At 52.5% G+C, this 17,689-nt stretch overlaps 1 protein-coding gene across 1 annotated transcript; it reads right to left on the bottom strand.

The window, feature by feature from the left end:
• Window positions 1-139: 139 nt before the first annotated feature.
• Window positions 140-14,283, bottom strand: LOC143955151 (coiled-coil domain-containing protein 93-like). The gene is made up of 8 exons (XM_077465245.1): window positions 14,157-14,283; window positions 12,398-12,511; window positions 12,142-12,236; window positions 7,411-7,522; window positions 5,997-6,095; window positions 5,531-5,587; window positions 336-436; window positions 140-234 (listed from the first exon to the last, which is right to left on the bottom strand). Exons 1-8 carry the CDS (start codon window positions 14,181-14,183, stop codon window positions 210-212), a joined length of 630 nt encoding a protein of 209 aa, XP_077321371.1. The 5' UTR covers window positions 14,184-14,283; the 3' UTR covers window positions 140-209.
• Window positions 14,284-17,689: the final 3,406 nt, after the last annotated feature.

The following is a 17,689-nucleotide window of genomic DNA, read 5'->3' as shown; positions in this document are numbered from 1 at the left end:
TGAGCCTGTGGATGGCCTTACAGGACTACGTGCTGCTTGGCCTGCTGGCACCATTCATCTCTGGTGTTACTTCTGGGTAAGACACACGACAAGCCCCGCCTCCATAGGGGCAACACAGAATGAAGGGATCTATAATCCCGGGAGGGTCACACACAGGCAGGAATCTGGGGGTGTGATAGCGGGGTCACTCACAATCACACCGTGCATACTCACATAGGAGGAGAGAGCAGAGTGCTGGGAAGAGAGTGGAGAATGAACTGAAATATGCCGAGCAGGAAGGAAGAGAATAAAATAACGAATGAGGATAATTCTGTGCACTGGGCGGAGCTCCGTACCTTCCGTATTCCAGAAGGGTGGAGTGTACGCGGGACTCCTCCTCTGTCAGCTCAGCGGCGCCCTCTTGTCTCTTGTATTTCCTGCGCGGTTTGTAGATATCCTGCAGGGGGCGACAACCAGAACATGTCTAATAAACTGCTAGTCTTACCCCCCGACCCTTCGCCTCAATCACCAATCAGGACATCACCACAGCCCCTCCTCCCCAATCCTCCCCACCTCCACAGCCCCTCCTCCTCACCTCCACAGCCCCTCCTCCCCACCTCAACAGCCCCTCCTCCTCCCCAATCCTCCTCACCTCCACAGCCCCTCCTCCTCCCCAATCCTCCACACCTCTATAGTAAAAGGTAATATAATCAGCTGAAAGCAACCTGATACCGGCGTCTCCTGATCTCATCTGTTTATTATGTGTGTCTCTCCCACTGCATGTGCGTCCTACGGCTGCATTCCCATTGTTAACCAAGTCGCCTATTGTTTATGTCTGTCGGGTCATCTCTTAGGCCGCGTACACACGCGCGGACTGTTCGCCCCAACCTTGTTCGGCAAACAGTTTGTCAAACAGTCCGCTCAAAATTTGCATGAGCGGACTTGCCCACACACGAGCGGACTGTTTGACGAACAAGGTTGGGCAAACAGTTCGCTCAACTTTTGAAATGAACGGACTCGCCCACGTAAGGAGGAGGCAAATCCGCCCATTTCGAGCGCGTGTACAGGTAGGCGGGGCCCGCGAAGGAGACGTCGCGGGCTCCGCCGCCTGGAATGGGCTTAAAGGGGAACCCCAACGCCGAAAAAAATCGGCGTGGGGGTTCCCCCCCAAGTCCACACCAGACCCTTGTCCGAGCACGCTACCCGGCCGGCCAGGAAAGGGGGGCGAGCGAGCGCGCCCCCCCTCCTGAGCCGTACCAGGCCGCGTGCCCTCAACATGGGGGGGTGCCTTGGGGAAGGGGGGGGCCGCGCGGCCCCCCCACCCCAAAGCACCTTGTCCCCATGTTGATGAGGACAAGGGCCTCTTCCCGACAACCCTGGCCGTGGTTGTCGGGGTCTGCGGGCGGGGGGCTTATCGGAATCCGGGAGCCCCCTTTAAGAAGGGGGCCCCCGGATACCGGCCCCCCACCCTATGTGAATGAGTATGGGGTACAATGTACCCCTACCCATTCACCTGTGAAATAAAGTACAAATAAAAACACAACACAGGGGGAAAAAATATTTTATTGCACAGCCGGGGGTCTTCCGTCTTCGGGGGTCTTCTCGCCGGACTCCTCCGCTATGTGTGTGTAGCTCTTTTGCCAGCGGAGGAGTCCGGCTTTCTTCCTCCCCGCCGCCGGCCTCTTCTCCCGACTTCGGGGGTCTTGTCCCCCTCTTCGGTTCTTCTGCCGGGCCACCGCGCCTGGTCCGGTGGCCCGGTCTTCTGTCGCCGTCTTCCGTTCTTCTGTCGCCGCCTTCGGTTCTTCTGCCGGGCCACCGCGCCTTCTTGTAGCTCTTTTACAGGCGGTGGCCCGGTCTTCTGTCGCCGTCGCCGCCTTCCGTTCTTGTTCTTCTTCTTGTTCTTCTTGTTCTTCTCCAGGCGATGTTGACACGTCGCTCCCTCCGGCCGGAATGCCAGAGCCGCCCTGCGCTGTGACTTATATAGTGACAATGGGGCGGGGTCACATGGTATATGTCACATGGGTTGATGTCACATGGTGACCCCGCCCCCTTACGATGTCATAGTCCCCATGTGACATCAACCCATGTGACCAACCCATGTGACATATACCATGTGACCCCGCCCCATTGTCACTATATAAGTGACCGCACAGCGCGTCCCCGGCATTCCGGCCGGAGAGCTCGTCGAGTCAACATCGCCTGGAGAAGAACAAGAAGAACAAGAAGAAGAACAAGAACGGAAGGCGGCGACGGCGACAGAAGACCGGGCCACCGCCTGTAAAAGAGCTACAAGAAGGCGCGGTGGCCCGGCAGAAGAACCGAAGGCGGCGACAGAAGAACGGAAGACGGCGACAGAAGACCGGGCCACCGGACCAGGCGCGGTGGCCCGGCAGAAGAACCGAAGAGGGGGACAAGACCCCCGAAGTCGGGAGAAGAGGCCGGCGGCGGGGAGGAAGAAAGCCGGACTCCTCCGCTGGCAAAAGAGCTACACACACATAGCGGAGGAGTCCGGCGAGAAGACCCCCGAAGACGGAAGACCCCCGGCTGTGCAATAAAATATTTTTTCCCCCCTGTGTTGTGTTTTTATTTGTACTTTATTTCACAGGTGAATGGGTAGGGGTACATTGTACCCCATACTCATTCACATAGGGTGGGGGGCCGGTATCCGGGGGCCCCCTTCTTAAAGGGGGCTCCCGGATTCCGATAAGCCCCCCGCCCGCAGACCCCGACAACCAACGGCCAGGGTTGTCGGGAAGAGGCCCTTGTCCTCATCAACATGGGGACAAGGTGCTTTGGGGTGGGGGGGCCGCGCGGCCCCCCCTTCCCCAAGGCACCCCCCATGTTGAGGGCACGCGGCCTGGTACGGCTCAGGAGGGGGGCGCGCTCGCTCGCCCCCCTTTCCTGGCCGGCCGGGTAGCGTGCTCGGACAAGGGTCTGGTGTGGACTTGGGGGGAACCCCCACGCCGATTTTTTTTCGGCGTTGGGGTTCCCCTTTAAGCCCATTCCAGGCGGCGGAGCCCGCGACGTCTCCTTCGCGGGCCCCGCCTACCTGTACACGCGCTCGAAATGGGCGGACTTTCCGAGCGGGAACAGTCCGCTCATTTCGAAAGTACAGCGGACAGGCCCACACACGGGCGGACTGTTCGCTCAAACACAGTTTCAGCGGACAGTTTTTCGGAATTTCCGAAAGACTTTGTCCGTCCAACTGTCCGCTGAAACTGTCCGCTGAAAGCCCACACACGAGCGGACTGTCCGCCCAAACACTGTTCAGCGGACAAGGTTGGGCGAACAGTCCGCCCGTGTGTACGCGGCCTCAGAGATGTGATTAATATTGTGTCCACGTTACGGAACCATCGTGGGATGTTATATGTTTATATTGATTAGCTGACTATTCCATTAGATTGATGTTCACGTCCCAACACTGACCCCAACACCCCCCTCCACCAACCATAGCTTCCCAACCTGCGACCCCAACACCCCCCTCCCCCAACCCTAGCTTCCCAACCTGCGACCCCAAAACTCACTCAACACCGCCCTCCCCCTCCACCAACCATAGCTTCCCAACACTCACCCAACACCGCCCTCCCCCTCCACCAACCATAGCTTCCCAACACTGACCCAACACCGCCCTCCCCCTCCACCAACCATAGCTTACCAACACTCACCCAACACCGCCCTCCCCCTCCACCAACCATAGCTTCCCAACACTGACCCAACACCGCCCTCCCCCTCCACCAACCATAGCTTCCCAACACTGACCCAACACCGCCCTCCACCAACCATAGCTTCCCAACACTCACCCAACACCGCCCTCCCCCTCCACCAACCATAGCTTCCCAACACTGACCCAACACCGCCCTCCACCAACCATAGCTTCCCAACACTCACCCAACACCGCCCTCCACCAACCATAGCTTCCCAACACTGACCCAACACCCCCCTCCCCCAACCCTAGCTTCCCAACCTGCGACCCCAACACCCCCCTCCCCCAACCCTAGCTTCCCAACCTGCGACCCCAAAACTCACTCAACACCGCCCTCCCCCCTCCACCAACCATAGCTTCCCAACACTCACCCAACACTGCCCTCCACCAACCATAGCTTCCCAACACCGCCCTCCACCAACCATAGCTTCCCAACACTGACCCAACACCGCCCTCCACCAACCATAGCTTCCCAACACTCACCCAACACCGCCCTCCCCCTCCACCAACCATAGCTTCCCAACACTGACCCAACACCGCCCTCCACCAACCATAGCTTCCCAAACACTGACCCAACACCGCCCTCCACCAACCATAGCTTCCCAACACTGACCCAACACCGCCCTCCACCAACCATAGCTTCCCAACACTGACCCAACACCGCCCTCCACCAACCATAGCTTCCCAACACCGCCCTCCACCAACCATAGCTTCCCAACACTGACCCAACACCGCCCTCCACCAACCATAGCTTCCCAACACTGACCCAACACCGCCCTCCACCAACCATAGCTTCCCAACACCGCCCTCCACCAACCATAGCTTCCCAACACTGACCCAACACCGCCCTCCACCAACCATAGCTTCCCAACACTGACCCAACACCGCCCTCCACCAACCATAGCTTCCCAACACCGCCCTCCACCAACCATAGCTTCCCAACACTGACCCAACACCGCCCTCCACCAACCATAGCTTCCCAACCTGCGACCCCAACACCCCCCTCCCCCAACCCTAGCTTCCCAACCTGCGACCCCAAAACTCACTCAACACCGCCCTCCCCCTCCACCAACCATAGCTTCCCAACACTCACCCAACACTGCCCTCCACCAACCATAGCTTCCCAACACTGACCCAACACCGCCCTCCACCAACCATAGCTTCCCAACACTGACCCAACACCGCCCTCCCCCTCCACCAACCATAGCTTCCCAACACTGACCCAACACCGCCCTCCACCAACCATAGCTTCCCAACACTGACCCAACACCGCCCTCCACCAACCATAGCTTCCCAACACTGACCCAACACCGCCCTCCACCAACCATAGCTTCCCAACACTGACCCAACACCGCCCTCCACCAACCATAGCTTCCCAACACTGACCCAACACCGCCCTCCACCAACCATAGCTTCCCAACACTGACCCAACACCGCCCTCCCCCTCCACCAACCATAGCTTCCCAACACTGACCCAACACCGCCCTCCACCAACCATAGCTTCCCAACACTGACCCAACACCGCCCTCCACCAACCATAGCTTCCCAACACTGACCCAACACCGCCCTCCACCAACCATAGCTTCCCAACACTGACCCAACACCGCCCTCCACCAACCATAGCTTCCCAACACTCACCCAACACCGCCCTCCACCAACCATAGCTTCCCAACACTGACCCAACACTCACCTAACACTGCCCTCCCCCTCCACCAACCATAGCTTCCCAACACCACCCTTCCCCTCCGCGCTGATACAGCGGCCAACCCACACCGTCTGACTGCTTATGTTGGCGATATGTTCCCACGGTCCCATCAATCTTACAACAGCCTCAGGAGTTTCACTCACACAAGTCTCGGTCAGAGTCCTCACCGCCTTCTCCCGCCGGCTGGCAAACTCTTCATCCTGCAAGATAGAGAGATGGGGGGGTGACTACTGGCACTCAGCTTCACCCATAACTGGAGGAATTCATTCATCTGATGAGAAATCTAGACCCCCCCCCCCCCCCCCCGATCCTTCCCTGAAAACGCTTCTTACCTGTAATGCTGATCCTCTTGATTTTCTATTTTCTGATCACTGACCCAAAAAAGCATGCAGCCAGTGATGTCACAACACAGGAACCAGGTGACATAGCAAGGATAAGTATGAGGAGAACGAGTATTTTCAGAAGTCACCCAGCAGGAGCCCCCCCATGTGTTATCCAGGAAATGGGGCCATGTTGGCGGCCCGTATAACACACCCATCCTCATCCTCCACCATGATGAACATTCATCCTCATCCTCCTCTTCCTCCCTTCACCATGATAAATACTCACCTCTGGGAGTCGATGATCCTTCTGGAACTGGGATACAGAGTAGGATCGGATGTAGTCCCCCATCTCCTGCCTGGTCTCTATGGCGCGTTTCACCAGCCACTGCCAAACAAACACAACATGTGAGTCTCAGAAACACGTCCTGATTCGCCACCCCACTTACCCCCCCGTCCCGCTTCCTCACCCCACTCCCCCCGACCTGCCACCTAACCCCCCCCCCCCTCCCTGGCCCACCACCTCGCCTCACTCCCCCCGGCCTGCCACCTCACCCCACCCCTCCTCCCAAGCTGACCCACCACCTTGCCCCTGGACCCGCCACCTCCCAACTCGGCCCGCCACCTCACCCCCTGAACCACCGCCTCCCAACCCGACACGCCACCTCACCCCCTGAACCACCGCCTCCCAACCCGACACGCCACCTCACCCCCTGAACCACCGCCTCCCAACCCGACACGCCACCTCACCCCCTGAACCACCGTCTCCCAACCCGACACTCCACCTCACCCCCTGAACCACCGTCTCCCAACCCGACACTCCATCTCACCCCCCCCCCCCCCCGCCACCTGACCCCCTGAACCACCGCCTCCCAACCCGACACTCCATCTCACCCCCCCCGCCACCTGACCCCCTGAACCACCGCCTCCCAACCCGACAAGCCACCTCACCCCACCCCTCCTCCCAAGCTGACCCACCACCTTGCCCCTGGACCCGCCACCTCCCAACTCGGCCCGCCACCTCACCCCCTGAACCACCGCCTCCCAACCCGACACGCCACCTCACCCCCTGAACCACCGCCTCCCAACCCGACACTCCATCTCACCCCCCCGCCACCTCACCCCCTGAACCACCGCCTCCCAACCCGACACTCCATCTGACCCCCCCCCGCCACCTCCCCCCCGCCACCTCACCCCCTGAACCACCGCCTCCCAACCCGACACTCCATCTCACCCCCCCCCCCGCCACCTCACCCCCTGAACCACCGCCTCCCAACCCGACACGCCACCTCACCCCCTGAACCACCGCCTCCCAACCCGACACGCCACCTCACCCCCTGAACCACCGCCTCCCAACCCGACACTCCATCTCACCCCCCCCCCACCCCGCCACCTGACCCCCTGAACCACCGCCTCCCAACCCGACACCTCACCCCCTGAACCACCGCCTCCCAACCGGAAAAGCCACCTCGCCCCCCTGCCACCTCCCAACCTGACCTGCCACCTCGCCCCCCAACCCGCCACCTCACCCTTCACTTAATTGAAGCCCTGCAGAGCTAAGACTGGAGAGATGGCGGCTCCACCAGGAAATTGCAGCATAGTGATGAGGGGGATGCAATGTAAAGGAGGCATGAGACGGTTGTCAGCTGACCAAGCCCGGCCAATGGTGGTACAATAACCTCCCCCGCATGGCTTCCACTCACCTGGATGACAGGGAAGATGTGGATGAAGTCCAGGCCTTGGATCTGGTGAGGCTCCAGCCTCTGAGGACATTTCATCTTTGGAAGGGCGGATACGATCTTCTCAGTCAGAGCTCTGCCAGGAGAGAACAACGGTCATTGGTAACCATGGCAAAAGTATGAGGTACTCTGCTCCCAACTCGGATCATCCTCATGGAGATTGGGGCTGAACACCAGCGGGGCTCCTCCACAAATCCACAACCAGACTGATGGTGGAGAATTCCCCCCCCGGAGCCCCAAACATAGCGGGTAGGTCCTCAGTATTCTTCCGGAGCCGACATGTGGACAGATTTACAGACAAACCTTCCCGGATCTCCGACTACCTGCAAAGAGACTGACCAACCCGACAAAACCGCCCAGCATCTCCATGTATGGGGTAGGTAGGTGTGTATTCTGTAGGGGGAGGGGTAAACCCATGGGCGGGACTCAGCCAGTCACCCCCCCCCCCATTACCATTTTGTCCAATCACCAGGTATCCTGAGAAACCCAGTTTACTCCTCTGTGCTCATCTCCCCAACCCCTGAAAAATAAGCCCCGCCCCCTCCAAGCTATTACATTTGATTGGTCACTTAGGCTGCCTATCATATTGAGGGGTGTGAGGAATTGGGTACAAGGGGGGCGGGTGATATGAGAAGTATTGTCACCCATCGTTACATCAAGTCCAACCCGTGTGATTATATGTCAGTGTTACATTGTATATCATGTATGTTGTGTGATTATATGTCATTATTACATTGTATATCATGTATGTTGTGTGATTATTTGTCAGTATTACATTGTATATCATGTATGTTGTGTGATAATATGTCAGTGTTACATTGTATATCATGTATGTTGTGTGATTATATGTCAGTATTACATTGTATATCATGTATGTTGTGTGATTATGTGTCAGTGTTACATTGTATATCATGTATGTTGTGTGATTATATGTCAGTATTACATTGTATATCATGTATGTTGTGTGATTATTTGTCAGTATTACATTGTATATCATGTATGTTGTGTGATAATATGTCAGTGTTACATTGTATATCATGTATGTTGTGTGATTATATGTCAGTATTACATTGTATATCATGTATGTTGTGTGATTATTTGTCAGTATTACATTGTATATCATGTATGTTGTGTGATAATATGTCAGTGTTACATTGTATATCATGTATGTTGTGTGATTATATGTCAGTATTACATTGTATATCATGTATGTTGTGTGATTATATGTCAGTGTTACATTGTATATCATGTATGTTGTGTGATTATATGTCAGTGTTACATTGTATATCATGTATGTTGTGTGATTATATGTCACTATTACATTGTATATCATGTATGTTGTGTGATTATATGTCAGTATTACATTGTATATCATGTATGTTGTGTGATTATATGTCAGTATTACATTGTATATCATGTATGTTGTGTGATAATATGTCAGTATTACATTGTATATCATGTATGTTGTGTGATTATATGTCATTATTACATTGTATATCATGTATGTTGTGTGATTATATGTCAGTATTACATTGTATATCATGTATGTTGTGTGATTATATGTCATTATTACATTGTATATCATGTATGTTGTGTGATTATATGTCAGTATTACATTGTATATCATGTATGTTGTGTGATTATATGTCAGTATTACATTGTATATCATGTATGTTGTGTGATAATATGTCAGTGTTACATTGTATATCATGTATGTTGTGTGATTATATGTCAGTATTACATTGTATATCATGTATGTTGTGTGATTATGTGTCAGTGTTACATTGTATATCCTGTATGTTGTGTGATTATATGTCAGTATTACATTGTATATCATGTATGTTGTGTGATTATATGTCAGTATTACATTGTATATCATGTATGTTGTGTGATTATATGTCAGTGTTACATTGTATATCATGTATGTTGTGTGATTATATGTCACTATTACATTGTATATCATGTATGTTGTGTGATTATATGTCAGTATTACATTGTATATCATGTATGTTGTGTGATAATATGTCAGTATTACATTGTATATCATGTATGTTGTGTGATTATATGTCATTATTACATTGTATATCATGTATGTTGTGTGATTATATGTCAGTATTACATTGTATATCATGTATGTTGTGTGATTATATGTCATTATTACATTGTATATCATGTATGTTGTGTGATTATATGTCAGTATTACATTGTATATCATGTATGTTGTGTGATTATATGTCAGTATTACATTGTATATCATGTATGTTGTGTGATAATATGTCAGTGTTACATTGTATATCATGTATGTTGTGTGATTATATGTCAGTATTACATTGTATATCATGTATGTTGTGTGATTATATGTCAGTGTTACATTGTATATCATGTATGTTGTGTGATTATATGTCACTATTACATTGTATATCATGTATGTTGTGTGATTATATGTCAGTGTTACATTGTATATCATGTATGTTGTGTGATTATATGTCAGTATTACATTGTATATCATGTATGTTGTGTGATTATGTGTCAGTGTTACATTGTATATCCTGTATGTTGTGTGATTATATGTCAGTGTTACATTGTATATCATGTATGTTGTGTGATTATATGTCATTATTACATTGTATATCATGTATGTTGTGTGATTATATGTCATTATTACATTGTATATCATGTATGTTGTGTGATTATATGTCAGTGTTACATTGTATATCATGTATGTTGTGTGATTATATGTCATTATTACATTGTATATCATGTATGTTGTGTGATAATATGTCAGTGTTACATTGTATATCATGTATGTTGTGTGATTATATGTCAGTATTACATTGTATATCATGTATGTTGTGTGATTATATGTCAGTGTTACATTGTATATCATGTATGTTGTGTGATTATATGTCACTATTACATTGTATATCATGTATGTTGTGTGATTATATGTCAGTATTACATTGTATATCATGTATGTTGTGTGATTATATGTCATTATTACATTGTATATCATGTATGTTGTGTGATTATATGTCAGTATTACATTGTATATCATGTATGTTGTGTGATTATATGTCAGTATTACATTGTATATCATGTATGTTGTGTGATTATATGTCAGTGTTACATTGTATATCATGTATGTTGTGTGATTATATGTCACTATTACATTGTATATCATGTATGTTGTGTGATTATATGTCAGTGTTACATTGTATATCATGTATGTTGTGTGATTATGTGTCAGTGTTACATTGTATATCCTGTATGTTGTGTGATTATATGTCAGTGTTACATTGTATATCATGTATGTTGTGGTCGTTCAGGTGATTATCTAATAGTTTCTACCAATGCCCCCCCGCTGAGACCACCGCCTGTGGAAGGGAATTCCACATCCTTGCCACTCTTACAGTAAAGAACCCTCTACATAGTTTAAGCTTATACCTCTTTTCTTCTAATTTTTATGAGTGACCACGAGTCTTGTTAAACTCCCTTCTGCGGAAAAGTTCTCCCTATTGTGGGGTCACCAGTCCGGTATTTATATATTGGGGGTCACCAGTCCGGTGTTTATATATTGGGGGGTCACCAGTCCGGTATTTATATATTGTGGGGTCACCAGTCCGGTATTTATATATTGTGGGGTCACCAGTCCGCTGTTTATATATTGTGGGGTCACCAGTCCGCTGTTTATATATTGTGGGGTCACCAGTGCGGTATTTATATATTGTGGGGTCACCAGTGCGGTATTTATATATTGTGGGGTCACCAGTGCGGTATTTATATATTGTGGGGTCACCAGTGCGGTATTTATATATTGTGGGGTCACCAGTCCGCTGTTTATATATTGTGGGGTCACCAGTCCGGTATTTATATATTGTGGGGTCACCAGTCCGGTATTTATATATTGTGGGGTCACCAGTCCGCTGTTTATATATTGTGGGGTCACCAGTCCGCTGTTTATATATTGTGGGGTCACCAGTCCGCTGTTTATATATTGTGGGGTCACCAGTCCGCTGTTTATATATTGTGGGGTCACCAGTGCGGTATTTATATATTGTGGGGTCACCAGTGCGGTATTTATATATTGTGGGGTCACCAGTCTGGTATTTATATATTGTGGGGGTCACCAGTCCTGTATTTATATATTGTGGGGGTCACCAGTCCTGTATTTATATATTGTGGGGGTCACCAGTCCTGTATTTATATATTGTGGGGTCACCAGTGCGGTATTTATATATTGTGGGGTCTCCAGTCCGGTATTTATATATTGGGGGTCACCAGTCCGGTATTTATATATTGGGGGTCATCAGTCCGGTGTTTATATATTGGGGGGTCACCAGTCCAGTGTTTATATATTGGGGGGTCACCAGTCTGGTATTGTTATATTGTGGGGTCACCAGTCCTGTATTTATATATTGTGGGGTCACCAGTCCGGTATTGTTATATTGTGGGGTCACCAGTCCGGTATTGTTATATTGTGGGGTCACCAGTCCGGTATTGTTATATTGTGGGGTCACCAGTCCGGTATTGTTATATTGTGGGGTCACCAGTCCGGTATTTATATATTGTGGGGTCAGCAGTCCGGTATTGTTATATTGTGGGGTCACCAGCCCACAATACACGGAAGGAGGCTCCACCTCTATGAAGTATGCGGATATTAGACCCCCCCCCTCTGCCATGTTCCCGCCTACTTACATCTTCTGGCCAATGGTGGAGTTCTCCTGGAAGAGAAGGTCCACATCGATGTCGAAGTTGCAGGTGGTGATACACCAGGTCATCCCGCCCACAACCTGGAGGCGGAGACAAAGTCACATGATGCAAAGAGTGTGTAGAACTGCAGGGGGTGTGGCCCAAAGCAGCCAATCAGGTTTTGTGTTGTATTCTTTAGCACTCTGATTGGTCACAGCAGACCACACCTCCACCTCCTGCAGACAACCAATCAAAAGCTCACCTTGTCGAAGGGGGAGAGCCCCTTAATTCTGGCCCGGAAGTATCCGGCCGCCACCAGCAGCTCCAGAATCTCCGACAACTTAACATTCTGCTCCTCGTCTTCCCGACTCTCCACCTGAAACCACAGGACCGCGTCACCAGGGACCCGCCCACTGCGTGATGGAGGGACCCGCCCACCGCGTGATGGAGGGACCCGCCCACCGCGTGATGGAGGGAGGGGCTACCAGGGGACCCGCCCACCGCGTGATGAAGGGAGGGGCCTACCGGGGGACCCACCCACCGCGTGATGGAGGGACCCCGCCCACTGCATGATGGAGGGGGCTACCGGGGGACCCACCCACTGCGTGATGGGAGGGAGGGGAGTACCAGGGGGCCCGTCCACTGCGTGATGGGATAGAGGGAGGGGCTACCGGGGACCCGTCCACTGCATGGTAGAGGGACCCGCCCACTGCGTGATGGAGGGAGGGGCTACCGGGGGACCCGCCCACTGCGTGATGGAGGGAGGGGGCTGTAATCCCCGGTGATGAGTGTAGGAGAGGGGGTTGTAGTCCCGTGTGAAGGAGGGAATTGTAGTCCCCCCGTGGGGGAGGGGGCTGTAGTTCCTGGAGATGGGTGTAGGGGAGGGGGTTGTAGTCCCCGCTGATGATGGGGAGGGGGTTGTGGTCCACGGGGGGAGGGGGTTGTGGTCCCCGGTGATGATGGGGGAGGTGGCTGTACTCCGGAGGGGGTTATGGTGTATGGGTGTAGGGGAGGGGGGGTAGTAGTCCCGTGAGAAGGAGGGAATTGTAGTCCCGGTGGGGGAGGGGATTGCAGTCCTGGGGGAGGGGGTTGTAGTCCCCGGTGGGGGAGAGGGTTGTAGTCCCCCGGAGATGGGTGTAGGGGAGGGAGTTGTGGTCCCAGTGGGGGAGGGAGTTGTGGTCCCCGGCGATAATGGGGGAGGGGGTTATGGTCTCCAGAGATGGGTGTAGGGGAGGGGGTTGTAGTCCCCGGTGATGATGGGGGGGTTGTAGTCCCAGGGGGAGGGGTGTAGTAGACCCCGGAGATGGGTGTAGGGGAGGGGGTTGTAGCCCCGGTGGGGGAGGGGGGTTGTGGTCCGGAGGGGGCAGGGGGTTGTGGTCCCCAGAGATGGGTGTAGGGGAGGGGGTTGTAGTCCGGAAGGGGTTATGGTCCCCGGTGATGATGGGGGAGGGGGTTGTAGTTGCGGGGGAGGGGGGTTGTAGTTCCCAGAGATGGGTGTAGGGGAGGGGGTTGTAGTCTCTGGTGATGATGGGGGAGGGGGTTGTAGTCCGGAGGGGGGAGGGGGGTTGTAGTTCCCAGAGATGGGTGTGGGGGAGGGGGTTGTAGTCCGAAGGGGAGGAGCTTGTAGTCCGGAGGGGGTTGTAGTCCCCAGAGATGGGTGTAGGGGAGGGGGTTGTGGTCCAGGTGGGGGGAGGGGGGTGTAGTCCCCGGTGATGATGGGGGAGGGGGTTGTAGTGCCCGGTGATGATGGGGAGGGGGTTGTAGTCCCCAGAGATGGGTGTAGGGGAGGGGGTTGTGGTCCAGGTGGGGGGAGGGGGGTGTAGTCCCCGGTGATGATGGGGGAGGGGGTTGTAGTGCCCGGTGATGATGGGGAGGGGGTTGTAGTCCCCAGAGATGGGTGTAGGGGAGGGGGTTGTGGTCCAGGTGGGGGGAGGGGGGTGTAGTCCCCGATGATGATGGGGGAGGGGGTTGTAGTCCCTAGAGATGGGTGTGGGGGAGGGGGCTGTAGCCCGGAGGGGTACCTCGGGTTCGGGGTCTCCTCGGCTCATCTCTCCTCTTCCTCTCCGGTCACATGACCGCAAGCTGACGCATCACGTGACGTGAGGGGCGGGAGATGAACAACCCTAGCCCCGCCTATTTCTCTCTGGTTGGTTCGGTATGTATGAGGAGGCGGGGCTGGCAAGAAGCTCAGTGATTGGCGGTGTTAAATAAAAAGAATGAATGGTTGTCGCTGGGAGCGCGGACAGTTCTCATTTCTGGATTCCTGTATAGGAGATTGCGGGGGGGAGGGGGGAGAATACTTCAGTACTATTCAACATCAAAATATATGAAATGCGAAACTCCGGTGGGTGTAACAAGATGTCCGCTTGGCAACTTCTGACTGCCCTTAGTGGGGTGTACCAAGATGGCCGTGACACTACGTCACTTCCGTTACCTATTCTGCAGAGGTCCCAAATGTCCCTCATTCCTCCTCATCTGTCCCTCATTCCTCCTCATGTGTCTCTCATTCCTCCTCATCTGTCCCTCATTCCTCCTCATGTGTCTCTCATTCCTCCTCATTCCTCCTCATGTGTCCCTCATTCCTCCTCATGTGTCCCTCATTCCTCCTCATGTGTCCCTCATTCCTCATGTGTCTCTCATTCCTCCTCATTCTTCCTCATCTGTCCCTCATTCTTCCTCATGTGTCCCTCATTCTTCCTCATGTGTCCCTCATTCCTCCTCATCTGTCCCTCATTCCTCCTCATCTGTCCCTCATTCTTCCTCATGGGTCTCTCATTCCTCCTCATGTGTCCCTCATTCCTCCTCATCTGTCTCTCATTCCTCCTCATTCTTCCTCATGTGTCCCTCATTCCTCCTCATCTGTCCCTCATTCTTCCTCATGTGTCTCTCATTCCTCCTCATGTGTCCCTCATTCCTCCTCATGTGTCCCTCACTCCTCATGTGTCCCTCATTCCTCATGTGTCCCTCATTCCTCCTCATGTGTCCCTCACTCCTCGTGTCCCTCATTCCTCCTCATGTGTCCCTCATTCCTCCTCATGTGTCCCTCATTCCTCCTCATGTGTCCCTCATTCCTCCTCATGTGTCCCTCATTCCTCCTCATGTGTCCCTCATTCCTCCTCATATGTCCCTCATTCCTCCTCATGTGTCCCTAACTCCTCCTCATTCCTCCTCATGTGTCCCTCATTCCTCCTTATTCCTCCTCATGTGTCCCTCATTCCTCCTCATGTGTACCTCACTCCTCATGTGTCCCTCATTCCTCCTCATGGTTCCCTCACTCCTCCTCATCTGTCCCCCATTCCTCCTCATCTGTCCCTCATTCCTCCTCATCTGTCCCTCACTCCTCATGTGTCCCTCATTCCTCCTCATCTGTCCCTCATTCCTCCTCATCTGTCCCTCATTCTTCCTCATGTGTCCCTCATTCCTCCTCATCTGTCCCTCATTCCTCCTCATGTGTCCCTCACTCCTCATGTGTCCCTCATTCCTCCTCATCTGTCCCTCATTCCTCCTCATTCTTCCTCATGTGTCTCTCATTCCTCCTCATGTGTCTCTCATTCCTCCTCATGTGTCCCTCATTCCTCCTCATGTGTCCCTCATTCCTCCTCATGTGTCCCTCATTCCTCCTCATGTGTCCCTCATTCCTCCTCGTGTCCCTCATTCCTCCTCGTGTCCCTCATTCCTCCTCATGTGTCCCTCATTCCTCCTCATGTGTCCCTCACTCCTCGTGTCCCTCATTCCTCCTCATGTGTCCCTCATTCCTCCTCATGTGTCCCTCACTCCTCCTCATGTGTCCCTCACTCCTCCTCATGTGTCCCTCATTCCTCCTCATGTGTCCCTCCTCATGTGTCCCTCATTCCTCCTTATTCCTCCTCATGTGTCCCTTATTCCTCCTCATGTGTCCCTCATTCCTCCTCATGTCCCTCATTCCTCCTCATGTGTACCTCACTCCTCATGGTTCCCTCACTCCTCCTCATGGTTCCCTCACTCCTCCTCATGTGTCCCTCATTCCTCCTCATCTGTCCCTCATTCCTCCTCATTCCTCCTCATGTGTCCCTCATTCCTCCTCATGTGTCCCTCATTCCTCCTTATTCCTCCTCATGTGTCCCTCATTCCTCCTCATGTGTCCCTCATTCCTCCTCATGTGTCCCTCATTCCTCCTCATGTCCCTCATTCCTCCTCATGTGTACCTCACTCCTCATGTGTCCCTCATTCCTCCTCATGGTTCCCTCACTCCTCGTGTCCCTCATTCCTCCTCATGTGTCCCTCATTCCTCCTCATCTGTCCCTCATTCCTCCTCATGGTTCCCTCACTCCTCGTGTCCCTCATTCCTCCTCATGTGTCCCTCATTCCTCCTCATATGTCCCTCATTCCTCCTCATGTGTCCCTCACTCCTCCTCATTCCTCCTCATGTGTCCCTCATTCCTCCTTATTCCTCCTCATGTGTCCCTCATTCCTCCTCATGTGTACCTCACTCCTCATGTGTCCCTCATTCCTCCTCATGGTTCCCTCACTCCTCCTCATCTGTCCCCCATTCCTCCTCATCTGTCCCTCATTCCTCCTCATCTGTCCCTCACTCCTTATGTGTCCCTCATTCCTCCTCATCTGTCCCTCATTCTTCCTCATGTGTCCCTCATTCCTCCTCATCTGTCCCTCATTCCTCCTCATGTGTCTCTCATTCCTCCTCATGTGTCTCTCATTCCTGCTCATTTGTTCCTCACTCCTCCTCATGTGTCTCTCATTCCTGCTCATTTGTTCCTCACTCCTCCTCATGTGTCCCTCATTCCTCCTCACTCCTCCTCATGTGTCCCTCATTCTTCCTCGTGTCCCTCATTCTTCCTCGTGTCCCTCATTCCTCCTCGTGTCCCTCATTCCTCCTCATGTGTCCCTCATTCCTCCTCGTGTCCCTCATTCCTCCTCATGTGTCCCTCATTCCTCCTCATGTGTCCCTCATTCCTCCTCATGTGTCCCTCACTCCTCGTGTCCCTCATTCCTCCTCATGTGTCCCTCATTCCTCCTCATGTGTCCCTCATTCCTCCTCATGTGTCCCTCATTCCTCCTCATGTGTCCCTCATTCCTCCTCATGTGTCCCTCATTCCTCCTCATATGTCCCTCATTCCTCCTCATGTGTCCCTAACTCCTCCTCATTCCTCCTCATGTGTCCCTCATTCCTCCTTATTCCTCCTCATGTGTCCCTCATTCCTCCTCATGTGTACCTCACTCCTCATGTGTCCCTCATTCCTCCTCATGGTTCCCTCACTCCTCCTCATCTGTCCCCCATTCCTCCTCATCTGTCCCTCATTCCTCCTCATCTGTCCCTCACTCCTCATGTGTCCCTCATTCCTCCTCATCTGTCCCTCATTCCTCCTCATCTGTCCCTCATTCTTCCTCATGTGTCCCTCATTCCTCCTCATCTGTCCCTCATTCCTCCTCATGTGTCCCTCACTCCTCATGTGTCCCTCATTCCTCCTCATCTGTCCCTCATTCCTCCTCATTCTTCCTCATGTGTCTCTCATTCCTCCTCATGTGTCTCTCATTCCTCCTCATGTGTCCCTCATTC

The sequence above is a fragment of the Lithobates pipiens genome, unplaced genomic scaffold, assembly GCF_037356315.1.
Source record: "Lithobates pipiens isolate NorthernLeopardFrog02 unplaced genomic scaffold, aLitPip1_a1.2 Scaffold_325, whole genome shotgun sequence".
Taxonomy (NCBI): Eukaryota; Metazoa; Chordata; class Amphibia; order Anura; family Ranidae; genus Lithobates; species Lithobates pipiens.
This window is presented reverse-complemented; position numbering and strand designations above follow the sequence as displayed.